At 36.4% G+C, this 19,400-nt stretch overlaps 3 protein-coding genes across 4 annotated transcripts; 2 read left to right on the plus strand and 1 right to left on the minus strand.

The window, feature by feature from the left end:
* Positions 1–1,792: 1,792 nt before the first annotated feature.
* Positions 1,793–8,647, plus strand: LOC140015345 (probable CoA ligase CCL5). The gene is made up of 5 exons (XM_072067656.1): positions 1,793–3,196; positions 7,539–7,684; positions 7,874–7,941; positions 8,018–8,120; positions 8,217–8,647. The coding sequence occupies exons 1-5, from the start codon at positions 1,930–1,932 to the stop codon at positions 8,328–8,330; spliced, it is 1,698 nt and encodes a 565-aa protein (XP_071923757.1). The 5' UTR covers positions 1,793–1,929; the 3' UTR covers positions 8,331–8,647.
* A 3,933-nt stretch (positions 8,648–12,580) lies between these two features.
* Positions 12,581–15,264, plus strand: LOC140015378 (lysine histidine transporter-like 8). Its single transcript, XM_072067842.1, has 5 exons — positions 12,581–13,131; positions 13,311–13,444; positions 13,688–14,118; positions 14,312–14,443; positions 14,588–15,264. Exons 1-5 carry the CDS (start codon positions 12,716–12,718, stop codon positions 15,074–15,076), a joined length of 1,602 nt encoding a protein of 533 aa, XP_071923943.1. The 5' UTR covers positions 12,581–12,715; the 3' UTR covers positions 15,077–15,264.
* Positions 14,143–18,130, minus strand: LOC113713037 (uncharacterized). 2 transcript variants are annotated; one of them, XM_027236737.2, is made up of 3 exons: positions 17,723–18,130; positions 15,575–15,819; positions 14,143–15,318 (listed from the first exon to the last, which is right to left on the minus strand). In XM_027236737.2, exons 1-2 carry the CDS (start codon positions 17,833–17,835, stop codon positions 15,612–15,614), a joined length of 321 nt encoding a protein of 106 aa, XP_027092538.1. In that variant the 5' UTR covers positions 17,836–18,130; the 3' UTR covers positions 14,143–15,318; positions 15,575–15,611. The 2 variants fall into 2 exon arrangements, with proteins under 2 accessions (XP_027092538.1, XP_027092537.1); XM_027236736.2 differs by lacking the exon at positions 14,143–15,318 and having other exon boundaries at positions 15,435–15,819; positions 17,723–18,128.
* Between the last annotated feature and the right edge of the window lie 1,270 nt (positions 18,131–19,400).

Consider the following 19,400-nt stretch of genomic DNA (forward strand, 5'->3'; position numbering starts at 1 on the left):
ACATGGGAAGGGTGTAGTGATAATTACTCTCTAGAAGTAAAGTAGTTACCCCAAGATAGGCCTTTTTTTTCTATGTAGGAAAGAATGAAAAATAAATACTTTATCCATCAAACTTTGCTCAAAATTCGCGTTGTCAACACAAAATGTATGCGTTTCTAATGTTTGTGGGTCCCCCTTAGATCAGTCTTTTGGCCCAATTTGACGATGATTTATGAGCATTTCTAATCTAATTGTGTGTGTGTTTCTTCTATCTATGAAAAAAAACACAAAATGTATGCGTTAACTTATACGGCGGGGTTAAGTTTACACCCATTGGTCTTAAATCCACACGAAGGGGTTAAATGTACACCTGTTCGATGCAATTTTTAATACTGATGGTACAAGTTATCAATTTGATAAAAAAAAAAAAAAAGTTATCAATACTAATAACACGTGTGAATTTAGACATTAAGTGTGCAAATTTAACTTATCTCAAGTCAATAATGTTTGTTTGGATTGACTTGATTTCAGATAAAATAATTTACTTTACAAATTTCAACCACCTTTTTATCTTGTCAATCACCTTTTTATCTCACATATATCACATTATAAAAAATATTATTATAATAATTATCTCAAATAAATCATCCAAATAAACTCATGTTTATGGAGTTCATTTAACTTTGGGCAGCATCAAATGGCCTTATCAAGCAATCATGTCAGTCCTCCTTGATCCCGTGATACTATATGATTCTGGATCTGCCACCTCGACGCTTGCGAATGAGGTGCGACAAATTGCCTAAAATTATGAATAACAAATAATAATAATAAGGGTAAATTGTCAAAAAAATTTCTGTGATTTGATAAATGTTTAATTTAACTCCCTCGAGTTTGAAAACTTATATTATAATTTCCTGCAGTGTTGACTAAATTGAATTAGATAGAAAGCATTCAATCTAACGATTGTGTGTGACATGTCAATATTACCCTTACTATATGTAAGATGCTTTCCATTCAAATTTCAATTAAATCGAAATCACGAAAAGTTATAGTGTAATTTTTTAAACTGGAGGGAGTTAATTTGAATATTTGACAAATCACAGGGAGTTCATTTATATAGGGACAATATTGACATTTCACATATAACCGTTGGATTTGATGCTTTTCGTCCAATTTTTAAATTAGTTGAAATCACATAAAATTACAGTGTAACGATTTGATATATGTGAAGTAAAAAGGTGAAAATATTGTGTTTGGATAGCAATTTTGCTTTTAAAAATTGCTGTCCAAACAAGGACTAGGTTTCCAAATAAGACAGAATTAAATTAAATATTTAGTAAATCACAAGAAGTTTTTTTTAGTATTTTACCCTAATAATAATAACAAATCATTTCTATATGCACGCGTTGCATCATCGTTTTTGCAGGTGAACTCCCACGTACATTTTACATAATATTCTAATCCCTTCTCCTAGTGTTTTTCTTCCCTTCATTCGTTGGCTCCTCCAGCACCCACCATATTATATTTTATCAGTAAAAAAGTACGTTTAAACTTGACCAAGACGTATCAGACCCATATTATTGTTTGAACAAACTTTTTAGAATAATGATCTATCTAGACAATCAAAAAAGGAAAAGAAAAAAAAGAAAGTTATTGTTAAAATAATGGTCTATCTAAACAACCCCGATAATTTTTTTGCGTAAACTGCTAAATCAATTCTGAACCAGCCACCGAGTAAAAAATAAATTTTTTTTTTTACGCGACTACTTTAAACAAATCAAAGAGACGCCTAATCATGGACTCAATTCCCACTTTCCACCTACAAGCTCGCTCTATGATTAGTACCACCACTTGCTCCTAGCGATTTGCAACCTCAGGCGGACTTGGGAGAGAGGGAACAGAGAAAGAAATCAACCCCCTCCCAAAAAAGAAAAAAAGAAAAAAAGAGCAATGGTGGTGGTGCGATCGGCAGATGCCGGGCTGATGGTCGACCCAAGAAGTGGCTTCTGCAAAGCTAACTCCACCTTCTACAGCAAGCGCAAACCCATCCCGTTTCCTGCTAACCATGCTCTGGACTTGACCACGTTCATTTCTTCGCGTCCCCATCACGGCAAGGTTGCCTTCATCGACGCAACCACCGGCGGCCAACTCACCTTTCCCGACTTCTGGAAAGCAGTGGAATCCGTCTCCACGTGTCTTTGGGAAATGGGCATCCGCAAAGGCCACGTAGTCCTCCTCCTCTCCCCCAACTCCATATTCTTCCCCGTCGTCAGCCTCTCTGTTATTTCTCTGGGAGCCGTCATCACTACCACCAACCCCCTCAACACCGCCCGCGAAATCGCCAAACATATCTCCGACACCAAGCCTGCTCTCGCATTCACAGTCCCCCAACTCTTGCCCAAACTCGCGGACGCTTCTAACGACAACCACCTCAAAGTTGTCCTCGTGGGAGAAAGAGAAGGAGAAACCCCATGCGAGAACAGCTTCAGTACTAGTAGCTGTACTGTTATTGGAAGCTTGGAGGAGATGATGAAAAGAGAAGCAAGTCAAGCCCGAGTCAAAGACCGGGTGACCCTAGACGACACTGCAACGCTCCTATACTCGTCCGGCACCACTGGAGTTAGTAAAGGCGTGGCTTCATCGCACAAGAATTTCATAGCTTTGATCGAAACTCTAGTTCGCCGTTTCGGAACGAATGCCCAGGAAGAAATTTACATCGCAACCGTTCCCATGTTTCACATCTACGGTTTAGCTGCATTTACCATGGGTCATTTAGCCATGGGCTCAACGGTGGTGGTCTTGTCGAAGTTCGATTTGGAGGAGATGCTATGGGCCGTGCAAAAATACAGAGCTACTTATTTGCCGTTGGTGCCGCCAATTTTGGTTGGAATCGTTAACAAAGCTGATGAAATTAAGAAGACATATGACTTGAGTAGTTTGAGGACGGTGCTGTGTGGGGGCGCGCCCCTGAGCAAGGAGATGATCGAGGGGTTCGTGGACAAGTTTCCAAAGGTGACCATCATGCAAGGCTATGCTTTGACAGAGTCGACCGGAGGTGGAGCCTCCACGGACACCATGGAGGAGAGCCGGAGGTACGGGACTGCGGGGCTGCTCTCGCCCAGCGTTGAGGGGAGGATTGTGGACTCAGATAGCGGAAGGGCACTGCCGGTGAACCGAACCGGTGAGCTTTGGCTAAGAGGGCCCACCATTATGAAAGGTTAGCTCGTCCTACTGCTTCACCATAAATTGATATAATATCCTGCCCAATGCCTGAATATATTGGACAGGAATCGGATTGGGTGGCTTCTAACCTCATGATCTGTTGTCGGCCATTTCTAAATGGGATGATTTTAGAAACCTCCCCGAGGCTCCACCAAATATCACCTGGCTCCTCTTACGTTTTCAAAATCTCGCTTAGCACCCTTGAAGTAATAGTGTGACCATATGCCAATATCAAAGACGAAGAATTATCAATAATACTCTTTTATTTAAATTTTCTAAACTTCTTTTTTTTTCCTAAATTTCTTGCTTTTCTTTAACAATATATCTATATGTATAATTGAATTGAAAATGTCGATGAAATATAGGATTTAATCAATGAAATATTCAACTCATTTGGAGAAGAATAACTATAAGTTCTTTTTTTCCTTTTTCTTTTTGTATTTCACAACTATATTTGTCTATTTATTTATTTATTTCTATTCATGCAGAGTGCGACAGAAATGAAGTACTTGAAGCTCTAGACTATGTTGTTTTCAAATTCTGAAATTTTCTTTTTTATAATAAAATTTTTTATCTTTCACACACATAAAAAAGTCAATCTATTTGAAGTAAATTCTCTGTATGATATTGAAGCTAAATTTCATCTATTGCTCAAATGCATGAGTTTTATATGCTAATTGTCTTCAACATTATGGAGGGTTTTATTTGTATAAATGATTTAAAGAATAGTATTTGCTTTTACTGTCTCTCTCTCTGCTATAGAAGTGATTATTAGCTGTAACATAAATTCTTATCAACTTTCATCATCTTATTTTTAAGATGATTTCAATTTAGTACTTTTTTTTTCTTGATTTGTAAAATGTTTATTTTTTTATAGCCTATGGGTTCAAAGGGCACTAAAATAGGGCTAATTGATTAGAATATAGGTGTAAAAAAAAAAAAGTCAAACACTTACGAATCTATCTGATAGAGTGTGTGTATAAAACTATGGACAGCCCGGCACCTGATAGAAAGCTTTTTTTTTTAAAACATGTCAGGTGCCTGGCTGTCTGGCACCTGACACATTTTTTTTTAAAAAAAAAGATGTCAAGTGCCGGGCTGACATAGCCTGGCACCTGACATCGAATTGAGTGAATTGCAATTCACATCAAATTGAGTGAATTGCAATTCACTTTATTTGTTAAGCTAGTTGATAAATGCAATTCACTTTAATTAGTTTAGTGAATTAATTAGTTTAATTAATTGAGTGAATTAATTTTAAGAGATTCGATTAAATGCATTTAATTAAGGTGATGAATTAGGTTTAATTTGTTATTTATTAAATATTCATTTATTTGTTATAAATGATTTAATTATTTAATTATAATGCATTATTTGTTGTTATTTAATTACACTTTATTTGTTGTTATTTGTTATACTATTTGTTATTATTTAATTACCCTTTATTTGTTGTTATTTGTTATATTATTTGTTATTATTTCTTATAATTATAGAATCGCACCTGACAGGAAATTTTTTTTTTTTTTTAAATCTATCAGGTGTCGGACTGTGTTAGCCCGATACCTAACCGAATTTTCTGAAAAATAAAAAAAAAACTAATAAGTCTACCAAACAAAATGTGCCGAGTAACAAAAAATTCTTAGTGAAACTTTCCCAGTAGAATTCAAATCACTTGACTTGAAATACAATTATCTAGTATTCATATTCTTTTAATTTTGAATTTTCCTCTTTCATTTATAACTTCTCATTTTATTCTCAAGAAAATATCGTAAGACTGAAATTGTAATATGATTAGTAATTATCAATCGCAATTTGTGACACGTTGCATCATGCAAAAGATCAAAACCCTAAACCCTAAACACTAAACACTAAACCCTAAACTCTAAACCCTAAACACTAAACCCTAAACCCTAAACCTGAAAACCCTAATCCCTAATCCCTAAAGCCTAAAAGCCTAAACCCTAAAACCCTAAACCTTAAAGATCAAAACCCTAAACCCAAAACCCTGAACCTTGAACCCTAAACCCAAAACCCAAAACCCTAACCTTAAACCCTAAACATTTTAGATTTTGTATTCATTCTCGTGTTGGTACTTATATTGAATTTTTGCATTTTACCAATTGAACATAATGCATACTAATAGAACATCTATTTAAGTTCTGAATTTTTTTCGTAGTTTGTATTGTGAGGATAATTTCATAAATCTCCTATACAAAAAAAAATCAAAAAACCAAAACAAGAAAAAAAGTTTAATAAAAAGCTGAGTCGACCTGAAGTACTAAATACTTTGAAATTTAAGTTAATTAATTTACATTTCAAAGTTGAAACGTAAGAAAAAGAAGAAAATAGATTTGTGCAAAATCACTAATTACTCCTATAGGATGTTAAACTACGAAAATGTTTTTCAAACAAAATATACCATTCATTTTGTAATAAGATGTAGTTCTCAAATTGTTGAGAAATAATTTGTTAGAATTTTTATGTAATTTTTAATGTTCACTATAATTTTATAAAACTAAATTTATTGTGCAATATATAAAAAAAGGACCAAAAAAAGAGGAAAAAATGCATAGCGTGACAACGGTGAAATGGCTAAATATAAAAATAACGATAAGCATTCAAATAATAAAAGGCTAAATTCCCATATTATAATATTTGATATTTAGCAAACATGTAATGAAGATTGTATATTTTGTTTACCCAGAAGATTCCGATCTAAACCCAAAAGATTGTATATTTTGTCTACCAAATCATCATAACCTACCATCTCTGTAAGGAACAACACTTGTTTCGGTATAGAAGGATCATATGAAATTGACCCTCCTTCGTTTATAATTTTTCCACCCCAATATACTTGAATCACCAAGCAATTATCACTTGACATGTTATACCTATTAGAGACGAGTGTTGATAGCATTTTAGAACCTCATTAATATGCTTATTTGAATAATTAATTAATTGAATCAAATATATATAATTTATAACAAATAAATAAATAATTGCGATTCTATAATTATAAGAAATAATAACAAATAATATAACAAATAACAACAACTAAAGTGTAATTAAATAACAACGAATAATAACAAATAGTATAACAAATAAAGTGTAATTAAATAACAACAAATAATAACAAATAACAACAAATAATGCATTATAATTAAATAATTAAATAATTTATAACAAATAAATGAATATTTAATAAATAACAAAACCATCACCTTAATTAAATGCATTTAATCGAATCTCTTAAAATTACTTCACTCAATTAATTAAACTAATTAATCCACTAAACTAATTAAAGTGAATTGCATTTATCAACTAGCTTAACAAATAAAGTGAATTGCAATTCACTCAATTGGAAAAAAAATGTGTCGGGTGCTGGGTTGAGACAGCCCGGCACCTGACATGTTTTAAAAAAAAAAGAATTTCTGTCAGGTGCCGGACTGTCTCAACCCGGTACCTATAGTTTTATACATGGACTCTGTCAGATCTGCAAGTGTCTGACTTTTCTTTTTTACACCTATATTCTAATCAATTAGCCCCAAAATAGTCTCTCTCCTCAAACATGAATTTTATATTACTTTTGGTCAGAAGGGATGACAATATGTTTGGATAGGAGATTATTTAAAATATTTCTTGGAATAATCACTGTAACATTTTTTATGATGTGATGTATGTGAAATAAAAATATATGTTGAAAATTGTATTTGTGATGCAAGCAAATAATTTAGAATCACGAAATGACTATCCAAAGGGATATTTTCAAAATTTCAAGGGAGCTAAGTGATATTTCATGAAACCTTAGGGGAGATTTCTGAAATTATCCCTTTCTAAATATGTGAGGTTGTTAGCCAAGCTTTTCTTTTCCTTCAGAGTTCGTACCTTTTATTTTTCCGGATTGATCGTCACCTTAGCTTTTTTGTTAGACTGGTTGTTTTCCGATTACAACATGGCCTCCGGTAAATTAAAACAATGACAGAATGGATTGATTCCGTTGTTCATTTCATGGTCAGGACTCCAACGTAAAGAATTTTTGTGAACTCTGTATGATCTTGGCCATAATTGGTGCGATATATTCGCTGGCAATACAAGAAGAAAGATCCACAAAGTTTACTTGTTCAATCGCATTACAAACAGTGATGTCAATTAACGTCCTTTTAAAGGATATGTTCGAACTTCTTCAAGCTGTCATAAAATAGGTTATACACCTGACCTGATGATGATCATGGACATGAAGTCCAACTCCGCTTATTCAGATCATAAATGTTGCATTTGCAGGGCAGGATTTAATTCCTAGTACTTACGATTTGTTAGGATAAACTTAACGTATGCAGGTTATTTCAACAACGAAGAAGCAACGGCATCAACTCTATACTCAGATGGATGGTTAAGAACTGGAGATCTCTGCTACATAGACGAGGATGGGTTTCTTTTCATTGTTGATAGGCTGAAGGAGCTGATCAAGTACAAAGGTTATCAGGTAATTGCGGCATTTGTTCAAGTTGTCATATAATCGACTCTAGTTCGATGTCTTCTCCCAGAAAGGAAACAAATAAATTTTTTTTTTGGGCTTTTGGTTCTTTTTCTTCCCCCTCCCCATTCAATACATAATGATGTTCTAGCTAGATGGATGCAATTCTTAAATAAATGAGTGCTTGAAATTTTGTAGGTAGCTCCAGCAGAACTGGAGGCCTTGTTACTCTGTCACCCAGAAGTAGCTGATGCTGCTGTAATTCCGTAAGTATTTCATTGCACCACTCTAGCTAGCGCCATCAGTCACACCTGAAACTTTCGCGTTTGATCGCCTGATCAGGTTTCCTGATGAGGAGGTTGGACAATTCCCCATGGCATATGTGGTGCGAAAAGCTGGAAGCACGATTTCTGGGGTTGCAGTAATTGATTTTATTGCGAAGCAGGTAACTCGATGCTCACTTGTCATGCAGTATCGTGCTAGGAATTGATTATGCTGATTGACTTAATGTCGTTTATCCTGGTTGTTTCCTCGTATGTAGGTGGCTCCATACAAGAGAATCCGGCGAGTGGCGTTTATAGCTTCCATTCCCAAGAATCCCTCTGGCAAGATTCTTAGGAAGGACCTGATCCAACTTGCTGCCTCCAAACTTTAAAGCAATGGGGTTTATCTTGAATGAATTTGTTTCCTGGATTCTCAAAACACTCAATACAGAGGAAAATTTGGGAATTAAAGCTGAAGATCATATCCTCAAAGTCCAAACAATCAATCAAATGTCCATTTAAAAACCTCATGCGTATGCTGAAGCTCAGATGTAATAGTTCTGGATTACGTTGGCTGAGAAGCACAGTAGTGCGACCTGCTGCATACAAAGTTGTTACTGGATTTAATCGATGAAGTAAAACTTTGGAGCATTTGCATTGCTGCTGCTTCCAAGTGCCATATTTGCTAATGAAAGACTTCTTCAGAGCACTCTTGATCAAAGAAGCAATAATCAATTAATATGGCGGTCCATTGATAGTGAAATTGCAAAATTGTTATGCCGATCTAGTCTTATTTTCTTTTTTTTTTTTTGGTATTAACTGAAAGAGAAAACTACAATTCGCATGACCATCAATCCTTGGAAGGGCTTTGCAATTTTCTTTTGGGATAATTTAGAAATCTCGTTTGAGATTTTTTATAATTTCAGTTAATACCTTTGGAATTTCAAAATTATACATAACTCCCTCAAGCAATCGAAATTTACTGTTTTAGTAACAATAAGTATTCAGTAGTCAAAATGTTGAATAAATACCCTAAAATTTCCTCGTGAAATGGTGAAATTCATTTGACTTTTTCATAAGGTTCTTATGAAAAAATTTTCCTACATTGACAGTGCACTGTCAGCATTGGATGGATGAATGATAAATATGTAAAATTTTGAATTTAAAATTTAACTTTTTAGACATGTCATGAATCTAATGATTACAATGCATACATTTTATGAGATTTACTCAAATTATAAACCCATTTTCAACCCTTATTTATACTATTATAAATCTTCCATATTTCCATATTCATAGCTCTTAAAATCTTCCCACTAAGAATTGAATGAAAACTCGAACATGAATGATTCTCGCGTTTCAATCCCAAAAACCTCGAAGACAGCCAAGCAGCTTTGAAGCTCACGGCGAACCACCAGTCCTCTGTGCGTGGTCGGTATCCGTATGGCGCAGCTTCCTCAAAGTCAAACCAACGTGGATCCTAGAAGCGGCTTCTGCAAGTCTAACTCCACCTTCTACAGCAAACGCAAACCCTTGGCATTACCATCTAACCACTCCCTGGACATCACCACCTTCATTTCCTCTCCTCGCACCTGCTCACCCAGCATCACAACGACAACAAGGTTGCATTCATTGACGCCTCCACCGGTCGCCACCTCAGCTTCGCAGACGTCTGGAAGGGTGTTGAGTCGGCTTCCACGTGTCTCTCTGAGATGGGAATCCGCAAAGGTGACGCGGTCCTCCTGCTCTCCCCCAACTCCATCTTCTTCCCAATTGTCTGCCTCTCCGTCATGTCCCTCGGCGCCATCATCACCCCCGCCAACCCACTGAACACAGCCTCAGAAATAGCCAAGCAAATCGTGGATTCCAAGGCCACCCTCGTCTTCATTTATACGGTGGGTGCCGGTGGTTAATATGCATTTCCTTCATCAAGTACAGTATACAGCAAATGTATAAGGATTTATTTACGCTTTTTAATGTCTTTTTTTCATGCTCTCATGTCATGCTATAAATGCAATAGCAATCCTTTCACAAAAATTTTTTTTTTTTTAAAAAAAAAAGGTTCAAGAGCTTTTTAAATGACAAGATGGGCATTTTTAAATAAGAATAACGAGTTTGTTCATTGTTGCAAGTTTCCTTCCTTTTCTGCCAAAATTGGGAGGGCAAAAAAAAAATTTTTAATCACTGTTATCTCTATTATGCATATCCCTCCAAATCCTTCCATTTTACTCTACTAGCATTTTAACCGTGTTATGCACAGACTTATATTTATATATTGTGGTATAGAATTATTTATATATATATATATATAAAGACTAAAAATTTTAAAGAAGTGTATGCTTTACGTGTTGAAAAAATTTTAATTTATAAAATACCTCACTTTTGAACGTCGATCGCAACTTGAAGGAAAACTGTGGATGTGACCAATAATCAAATTTGGCACAAGCCAGGCGAAAACCATCCTCTGTGTGTGTTTGTCAGAAGGATATTTTATATGTTTTTGGCATTTTTTTTATATAATAATTATAAAACACGTGACTATCATATTGCGTGACTCTTTCTAATAATAATTTGGAACAAAATTGTCAAAGATACTAAATACACTCAAAAGTTAAAAGTTCAAGAATCAGAACCGCTCGTAAGTTAAAGTTTAACAAAGCTGGCAATTGTAATTTTCATACGACAAAAGACTCGCAATAATTCAACAATGCATTGGGCGGACAACAAGGGCCCTATTGTCATCAATGAGTGAACGTTGTAAAACGCCGTTAAGAGAGAGAGTAGAGAAGACTCAGTACTATTTGCTGTACATTGAACAATTTGTTGTCAGAAAAAGAAAAACATGCTATGCTGTATATGTCCAATAAAGATTGTCTAGTGTAGAGAAGACTATCCATTAAATGATCGTATTATGATGTCAGAGGCTTCCAACAGCTAGCGACCCCTTTAACCATCCTTCGGTGTCCCACCAGCCACTGTCGAGTGACGAGTGCTTGGGCCGTGGATTCCCTGACTTGTCCTGCAGCTTCGGAAGGTTGGTGGGAGACGCTCAAAAATCTTTCAAATGGAGGAGATACTGATCTGGGTGGCCGCACCGCCGCCCCCAGTGACATAGGTTTCATAGAATCATTACCGGAGTTAAAAGAGGGATCTGGGGTCTCTCAACTCTCAAGTGGAATTGTTGCCCTGTCTGGTTATGTAATTCTCATAAACTGCTGTAACGAAAGGTTATCAACTCATACTATTTATTATACTTGGTATAAAAAATTACGATTACATCAGAATTACACCAACCAGGCCAATCCTGATCCAGTTAAGAGTAGAGTCTAATGCCCAAAAAAAAAAATGTTGAGTCGAAAAATTGAAACTTGTTTAACATTAAAGCAGGTATAGAGAAAAGTAGAAAGCTTCTAAGAAATGAAACATGGATTGAGTCGATAAAAATGGTTCTCTTCCCTGGCCTCTAATGTCAGTCCATATAAAGATGAACCAATTTGAGTCGATAGCAGGCAAACTAGAAAGTTTGAGTCCGGAAAGAAAGAACCAAATTTAGTTGTCAAGGAAGAAAAAGGTGGAACGAATAGCGCACTATGAGAAAGTTGGTGGCCCTTGCAACCTTTTTTTTTTTTTTGGGTGTTAACTGCTAGTGTTCGGAGACTGCATTGGTTTTGAATAATTCGAGTCTGAGAATTGTCGAATCCTTTTTGGGGGTGTTATTTTCTCCATTCACCAGATTCGAATCCTTTAAGCTTTATTTAAAGGGTATCATGCTCCTTGGTCCTCTGACCCGGTGCGGTCCTAGCAAATACTCTGTCCTGGGCAGCAGGGATGGAGATCGTCTCAATTCTCAATTCTTAGGTAAGTTCACCCATGTATGGTCGCTAACACCTCAGCCCACGTATCCTTCATCACTTTTCTGGACTGGACCTGCATAATTCTTGCGTCAGGCTATGGCATCAGTACCGCCGACGTTAGGACCCTGAGGTCATCCATTTTCACTTAACCGCAAAGGGGTTCCTTATGCATTAGGTAATCCAAAACTTACAGGAACCGAGGAACTTAAACAACAGCCATCAACCCCTGTATTCCACCACCGTAATGCTGCCGAAGTGCTCTTGGCCATTCGTGCTGCATAAGGTATAGTGAGTTAAATAACGAAATATAAGAAAAAAGTTGGTTCAACTATCTTGTATTCTTCAGTCTACTTGGTGTTTATTGGTGCGTACAATGTGGAAAGAAAGTGCCCTTAATAAACAACTGAGTTTCACTTCAATTTGAATAGCGATCAATGAAACTTCCTAGCAAAGAGGCACCATATTTGATTGGATAAAGGATATTCTGGTTCCCAAGAACAGTGTAGCCAAGAGAGTGCAACTTGTGGGAAATTTCCTCCCAGCCCTGCTGATTAATTAAGCTTCTGATGATATTTATCTGCTTATCTGCATGATAGACCACATACGCTCCTCTGATACAAGCAGACATACTTTATGACTCGTTGAGCAGTGATTGCTCGTATTACTAACCTTTTTCAAGTCTTTTAACCGGCAACCAGGCCATTGTGCGGTTGGTCAAAGAAGCAAAAGATACCAACTTTATTCCCGCAGCATGGTAGCATCCACATCGACCAATACATCGATCAAAACTCCCTTTAAATGGTTCTATATATATCCTACCATTGCTCCAACAAATCCTACGACACAGGCTCTACATCAAAGACCAACGATACTAATTACGTGAGGAGAAAGTGACAAGAGAGAGAGAGATTCCTAGGCCAATCATGAGTCGAGCAGAGCTGGTAGAAGTGATCTCAAGCCCCAGCCCCGATATTCAAGAACCTATTCCTGGAATACTTCCGGCATCCTCAGTATCCCCAACATTTGGAGCAATTTATTCACTTTCCACGACTGAAACTCCAAACCATGGAATTAACGGAACCCCGCCTAAGACCCCTAAAAGCCCTTTTGCCGCACGCATTATGACCCCTTTAGCAAGCCCCATGAAGAAAGCCATTGAAAGCATGCAAGGTTGCCTGGAAGAAATAGGTCATTTCACTAACCTTGATCCTCAAGAAGCATGGCTTCCCATCACGGAGTCCAGGAATGGAAACGCCTATTATGCAGCTTTTCACACGCTTAGCTCAGGGATTGGAGTACAAGCTCTTGTACTCCCTCTTGCTTTTACAGCCCTTGGTTGGTGAGTTAATTAAACGTTAACATAATTTGGTTGGATGGTGACTAACACTTGAAAAAATTCCACTTCTTTTTAAGTTAATTCACCAGTATATATGGTACTAGTATGTGTATTCTTACCACTACTTTTTCAATCTCGATCTGATTAAGTTCCTAATTATGCATGCACTACTAATTTTGCAGGACCTGGGGGATCATTTGTCTGTCGCTGGCTTTTATGTGGCAGTTATACACTTTATGGTTATTAATCCAATTACACGAGTCTGTAGCGGGGATGCGATACAGCCGTTACCTATGGCTCTCCATGGCTGTTTTCGGTCAGCATCAGACTACGTCCTCCTTCATGAGTCACAACTAGCACTATTACAAAAGACCAAAAGCTTAATTCTGTTAATCCTGCCACACAAATTAAAGTTGAAAAGACCAGTATCACTAGAACCACCTTACCTTTTTTTTTTTTTTTTTTTTTTTTAAAATTACCGTACTTTTCAAAGTACGCAGTGAAAGATCGATGAATCGGTAACTAAAAGATGATTGATTTTTGGGCCGGGTTGCTGCAGGTAACAAGGTAGGGAAGCTTTTGGCTCTATTTCCGACTATGTACCTATCAGGAGGGACTTGTGTTGCACTAATAATGATTGGAGGCGGAACCATGAAGATGTTTTATCAAACTGTTTGCGGCGGAGCCACCGACCACATCACCCCGCTGAGCATGACCGAATGGTATCTGGTCTTCACGTTCTCTGCCGTAATTCTGGCTCAACTTCCTAATCTAAACTCCATAGCCGGAGTGTCTTTAATCGGTGCAGTCACAGCAGTTTCTTACTGTACGATTATATGGGTGGTGTCGGTTGTCAAGGATCGGCCTGGGAAAGTCTCTTATGAACCAATAGTGTTTAAATCTGAAATTGGTAGAATTTGCAGCATCCTGAACGCCCTTGGGATCGTTGCATTTGCCTTCAGGGGCCACAATCTAGTCCTTGAGATACAGGTTTTGCTCTATTTGCAACTCGAATAACTGTCATTGAGAATGGAACATGCCTATATATATATATATATATAACATAAATGGTACTAAGAGTTGGACTGTATCCCTTTGAATTCCGATATGGAAGCAAGTAGAAAGGTGTGTGTTGTGTTGGGCACTGATCTGTTCCTACTACTATGTTGCGTTTTCAATACAGGGTACGATGCCATCCAGCCTCAAGCAACCCTCACGCCTGCCAATGTGGAAAGGAGTGAAGTTCTCGTACCTCATCATTGCCTTGTGTTTGTTTCCTTTGGCAATTGGCGGCTACCGGGCTTACGGAGACCTGGTACACTCCAATGCCCCTCTTTGGACTTGCTACTCTAGCAGTACTAATCATCCTTAATAATTATGTGCTCCTGCATATATTTGTCATCTAAAACTGCAATTTTTGAACGAGATAAGTACTGATTCTGGTGTGCTCTGCCGCCAGATACCTTCCAACGGTGGGATAATGAGCGCTTTGGACAAATACCACAGGAATGACACGTCAAAGGTGATTCTAGGGGCGACAAGCCTGTTTATCGTCCTCAACAGCTTAACATCATTCCAAATATATGCAATGCCAGTCTTCGACAACCTTGAATTCAGGTACACCAGCAACAATAACAGGCCATGTCCGTGGTGGTTGAGGGCAGCATTACGAATGTTTTTTGGGTGCCTGGCATTCTTTATAGCAGTGGCTCTTCCCTTCTTGCCGAGTTTGGCAGGGCTGATTGGAGGCATTACACTCCCAGTAACTTTTGCATATCCCTGTATAATGTGGATTATGACCAACAAACCTGTAAAGCATAGCGCAATGTGGTACCTTAATTGGTCACTTGGAAGCTTGGGAATTGTTTTGAGCATTCTACTGGTCTTCGGTGCAATATGGACAATAGTGACGCAGGGAATTGAGGTCCATTTCTTTAAGCCCCAATGATCTTCAAGCATCGCACAGACTGTCTATGTATCACTCAACTAACAATTTGAAGACCTCAAACCTCATGTAGAAATCATTTAAACACCAATTTCTCCGCAATGTATAGAATCCAATCCTCATTCTCAGATAGAGGTCATGCATCCAATATTGCAAATCAGGATTCTATTCCAAGGATACTGGTTGGTGTATTCGATGGTCATCAAATGCCAATGTTTAACAAGTAAATGGTATCAAACAGCTTCCTACATGACAAAGCAGTACAACCGCCAAAATGTGCAACGTCAGTGTTCATGGGACAAGGGTGCTAATAGAACCAAAATCCGTGCTTGATGGCACAAAATAAATTTAGGGACAGAACTTCAACCTCCAAACCCAGCCGTCTCATTGTTAAATAACAACAGGAATTTATACTCTTACTCAGCTACCTCAAATTCAGTTACATGGACCAAAATAACTGATGGTAAAAGAATGAGAAATACAAAGGTTAAAGATTCTCACAATTTACAGAGTCAATGTTGACCACTTGTAAGAACTGTTACATTGACAGCGGAAGAAGCATCCTTCGCTTCTTTCTCCTAGCCTGTCTTACTTGTTTGGTAATCTTCATGCACAGAAGCAATAGCAACGTAACACATAATAAAATAAAAGCAAGCCTCAGCTGTCTGAAGTATAATGAAACAGCTGAGAAAACCAGAAATGCTAAGATCACAAGCTCCCAAATTACAAAGACTACAACATCCACCCTGCAAAAAATCAGAGAAATGAGATCAGCTGAGACAGCGGAGTACAGGGTTATCCATAAGCAACAGTTGCTGCACATTTAGAAATAGAAAGCATTTTGCAAACTCATAAGGACAGAGGCAGGAGGTGTTGCACACGAGAGGGAAATGAAGAACATTAAAAGCATAAGCCAGAATTGATCAAGTTGACAAAAATGGTGTGCATATTGCTGTATACATAAGAGAAAAATCCTTTATAGAACCCAAGAAGATCAAATTTCAGCTGCTTCTAAATCTTCAATTTCACTCAAAAATGGCAGCTTCTAACTTTTGCACCCTAAAAGGCATAATTAAATGCCCCCGGGCCGGCCAGGGGGGGGGGGGTTTAAAGGAAAGGTACATCCAAAATTCCCATACACCTACCTAACATACAAAGCATACATTCACTCATTTAGGGTGGCATCACCCCGTAATAGTACCCTAATATGAGCTTAAAGCCTTTTCCTTTTATCTCCAATTCGGGTACAATCAGAATCTATAAGAGAAACAGCACACACTGTGCTTTAAAAACACATGGACATGCAAATACAAACAAATGAACCACACAATTTGATGAATGCAACCACATAAACAACATAATCCAGTTATGAAAAGCATGGCTTTGCTCACTGCCTCTTCCTAGAACTCACTTCCCAATGGTTATACATGTCATTGACACTACCGTCAACATCCACTTACAAACAAACACTTGGAGACTGTAACATAGGATAATTGCTCCAAAAAACATGCTACAAAGATATTGGAACTAATTCACAGCCTGAATTGCTATTATGAAGAGATAAATACACATTACTAAATATAAAAATACATTTAAAAAGACCTTTTTTTGGACAGGATTGTGGAATTCCTTATGTTTAATAAGCAGAGAAAAAGTTAATAACAAGGAGAGGATAACTGCATTCTAGATTAACAATAAAGCCGAACATATACGACAGAAAGAATTATATACCAGGTCTATTAATTAATGTGACACCATTGCATTCAATCTCGCATTCAAATTACCAAAGATAGCACAGGATCATATTTATTACCCAGATTTTGCTGGCTTTATTTGTAGAATTATAACCAGAGATCGCATCCAATAAGAGTTAATGAAAGAATAACAACCTTTTCCAGACAAAAGAGATGTGGCCAATATTCAAAGGAAACATTTCAAGAAAAATTCTAGCTGACAACATCATCATAGCCAAAATGAGACGGTCTACCTGCAATCGCTACACAAAGACACCCTGAACTAAATATCCATACATGCCTCAACTATCCAGAGGTGTTCGACGGATACACACTTCCAAGTAAATCATGATCCTAGGGAAGACCATTTAGTTACATCTGCAGAAAGTGGTTCCATTTATGTGCATTCAGCTGGAAAGTATTCCATGGATCAGAGTTGTACATTCATATCAACCTGAGACTTTCTTTCAGGGTTGGTAAAAGAACCCAAAATTCCATATCAGCAGAACAAAAAAGCTCAGGTTCACTAAAAGCTATTAAGATCATCTAATTTAAACCTTCAACTCAGTGCAGAAACCAACCAAATTTTGTCAATTACCAACGCATCTCAAAAATATTAAAAATCGATAAATTGGAGAACGTTAAACCTAAATTCAATTGGATCACCGAGATGGCAATTGACTGACAAAATTAATCCCTCGAAAGAACCAAATGCCCCAATTAAACACTTCTCTCCAATCAACTTTCAACAATTTTTGCCAGATGCTAAACATTTTATATATCCAGAAATCTTAAACAATTTTAACAAAAGGAATCTTCCACGATGATCTTAGTGATCTGATCACGAGACACAAACACTAAAATTGAATTTGAGCGAGCTATTTAAAAAAAAAAATGGAATTGTGGAGATGCCTACCGGGAAGAAGAGAGATTAGAGGTGGAGGAGAAGAAAGAGACGGAAGCCCAATCGTGCTTGGACCGAATCTGGTATTCTCTCAGCTGCTCCGCTAGATTCGATCGCGTTATCATCGCTAAGCCGCCTCGGCTCCGCTCCGCCCCGTCCCGCCCGCCGCCGGCAATAATAATTTAATCCTCTCCCACTTGTAATTCTCCCTTTCCAGTTTCTTCTTCCACTTCAAATAAAATTACAAATATAGGAACCGTGTATTGTGTGTTAGTCTGTAAATGTCCGGAAAAAAAAAAGGATTTTTCAAAATTTGTTTGTTTTTCAATCCGTCCCAGAACCAGAAGCCGATGGACGGACGGCTGGACGAATGAGAAAAAAGGGCAAAATATACTCTAGTATTCAATTTTTCATTTTGGGAGACACTCATATGCTTTTTTTTTTTTTTGGATTAATTTATTAAACCATTGGATATTCTTGTCTTGTAATCTATGTCTATATGTATTGCATATGAGGTTTATAGCAAAAATCCTCTCAATGGCTTCCAAATTTCTCATTTTTTTTCTAGAATTTTGTATTTATTTTAATACATAAAATCTAATTAAAACTTTAAAATAGTGGTTTATAACTAATCCTATCACTAGTCAAATTTAAAATTTAAAACTTTCTCGCTATCTTCTATAAACCATTTATAGTTTGTTATTTATACTTTAAGTCCTTTTTACTCCTTAATTAAATAAAATACATTTGTCAAGCCAAAATTCTCAAGAATAATTGATTAGTCTCATTTTAAAATTATTCACCCTATTATATCTTTATCACTTTAGCCCCTTTTATTCCTTCATTAAAGACGATTAATTTATCTAGCCAACTCCTTGAGATAATATGATTAGTCCTATTTTTAAGTAATTCACCCAATTATTTCTTTATAGCTTTCCTTCTGGATACAATAATCACTTGTCAAAATCTTCTAATGATATACTTGATTACTCTTATTTTTTAATAATTTATGTTACAATTACTAAATCAATTTTCTTGTGCTCTTAAACTTATATATATATATATATATATATATATATATATATATATATATATATATATATATATATATATATATATATATATAGTATTCAGCAAGTTGAGGGCACTTTAATAGGTTTGCTTTTTATAATTTGTATAATTTTTATATTGGATTTTATTCAATAGGTCTGTTTTTTAAAAGTTGTAAAATTTGAATGTTGAAATTATACTCTAACATTAAATTGGAGTATGTAAATAACAATTATGACATTTTATTTGCACTTATAATAAACTCAATGGTAATATCGTGCGAGCATTTAGATGATTTTTCATTTAGCACGTGTACACCAAAAAGTGCATGTAAAGAAAAATTTATGTATGAATTTTAAATTAATAAAGGTGTAATTAGAAGGTTGCTTTTGGTGGTATTTTAGCAAAATTTTGATAAAAATGTTGTACTTCACCAAATTTACATCCGAAAGTTTACTTTTTCTCAATGATTGCAATTCTAGTTTTTTTTTTATTAAAAACACTTAAAAATGAGGCAGCAACTTGGAAAAATAATTCTAACTTTTTATATGTTCAAAAACACTTAAAAAGTGAGATAATGAATCCTAAATAGTGAAAGGATTAGAAAGATAGAACTGTAGGGTTAGGGAAGGTAAATATT

The sequence above is a fragment of the Coffea arabica genome, chromosome 10e (assembly GCF_036785885.1).
Source record: "Coffea arabica cultivar ET-39 chromosome 10e, Coffea Arabica ET-39 HiFi, whole genome shotgun sequence".
Taxonomy (NCBI): Eukaryota; Viridiplantae; Streptophyta; class Magnoliopsida; order Gentianales; family Rubiaceae; genus Coffea; species Coffea arabica.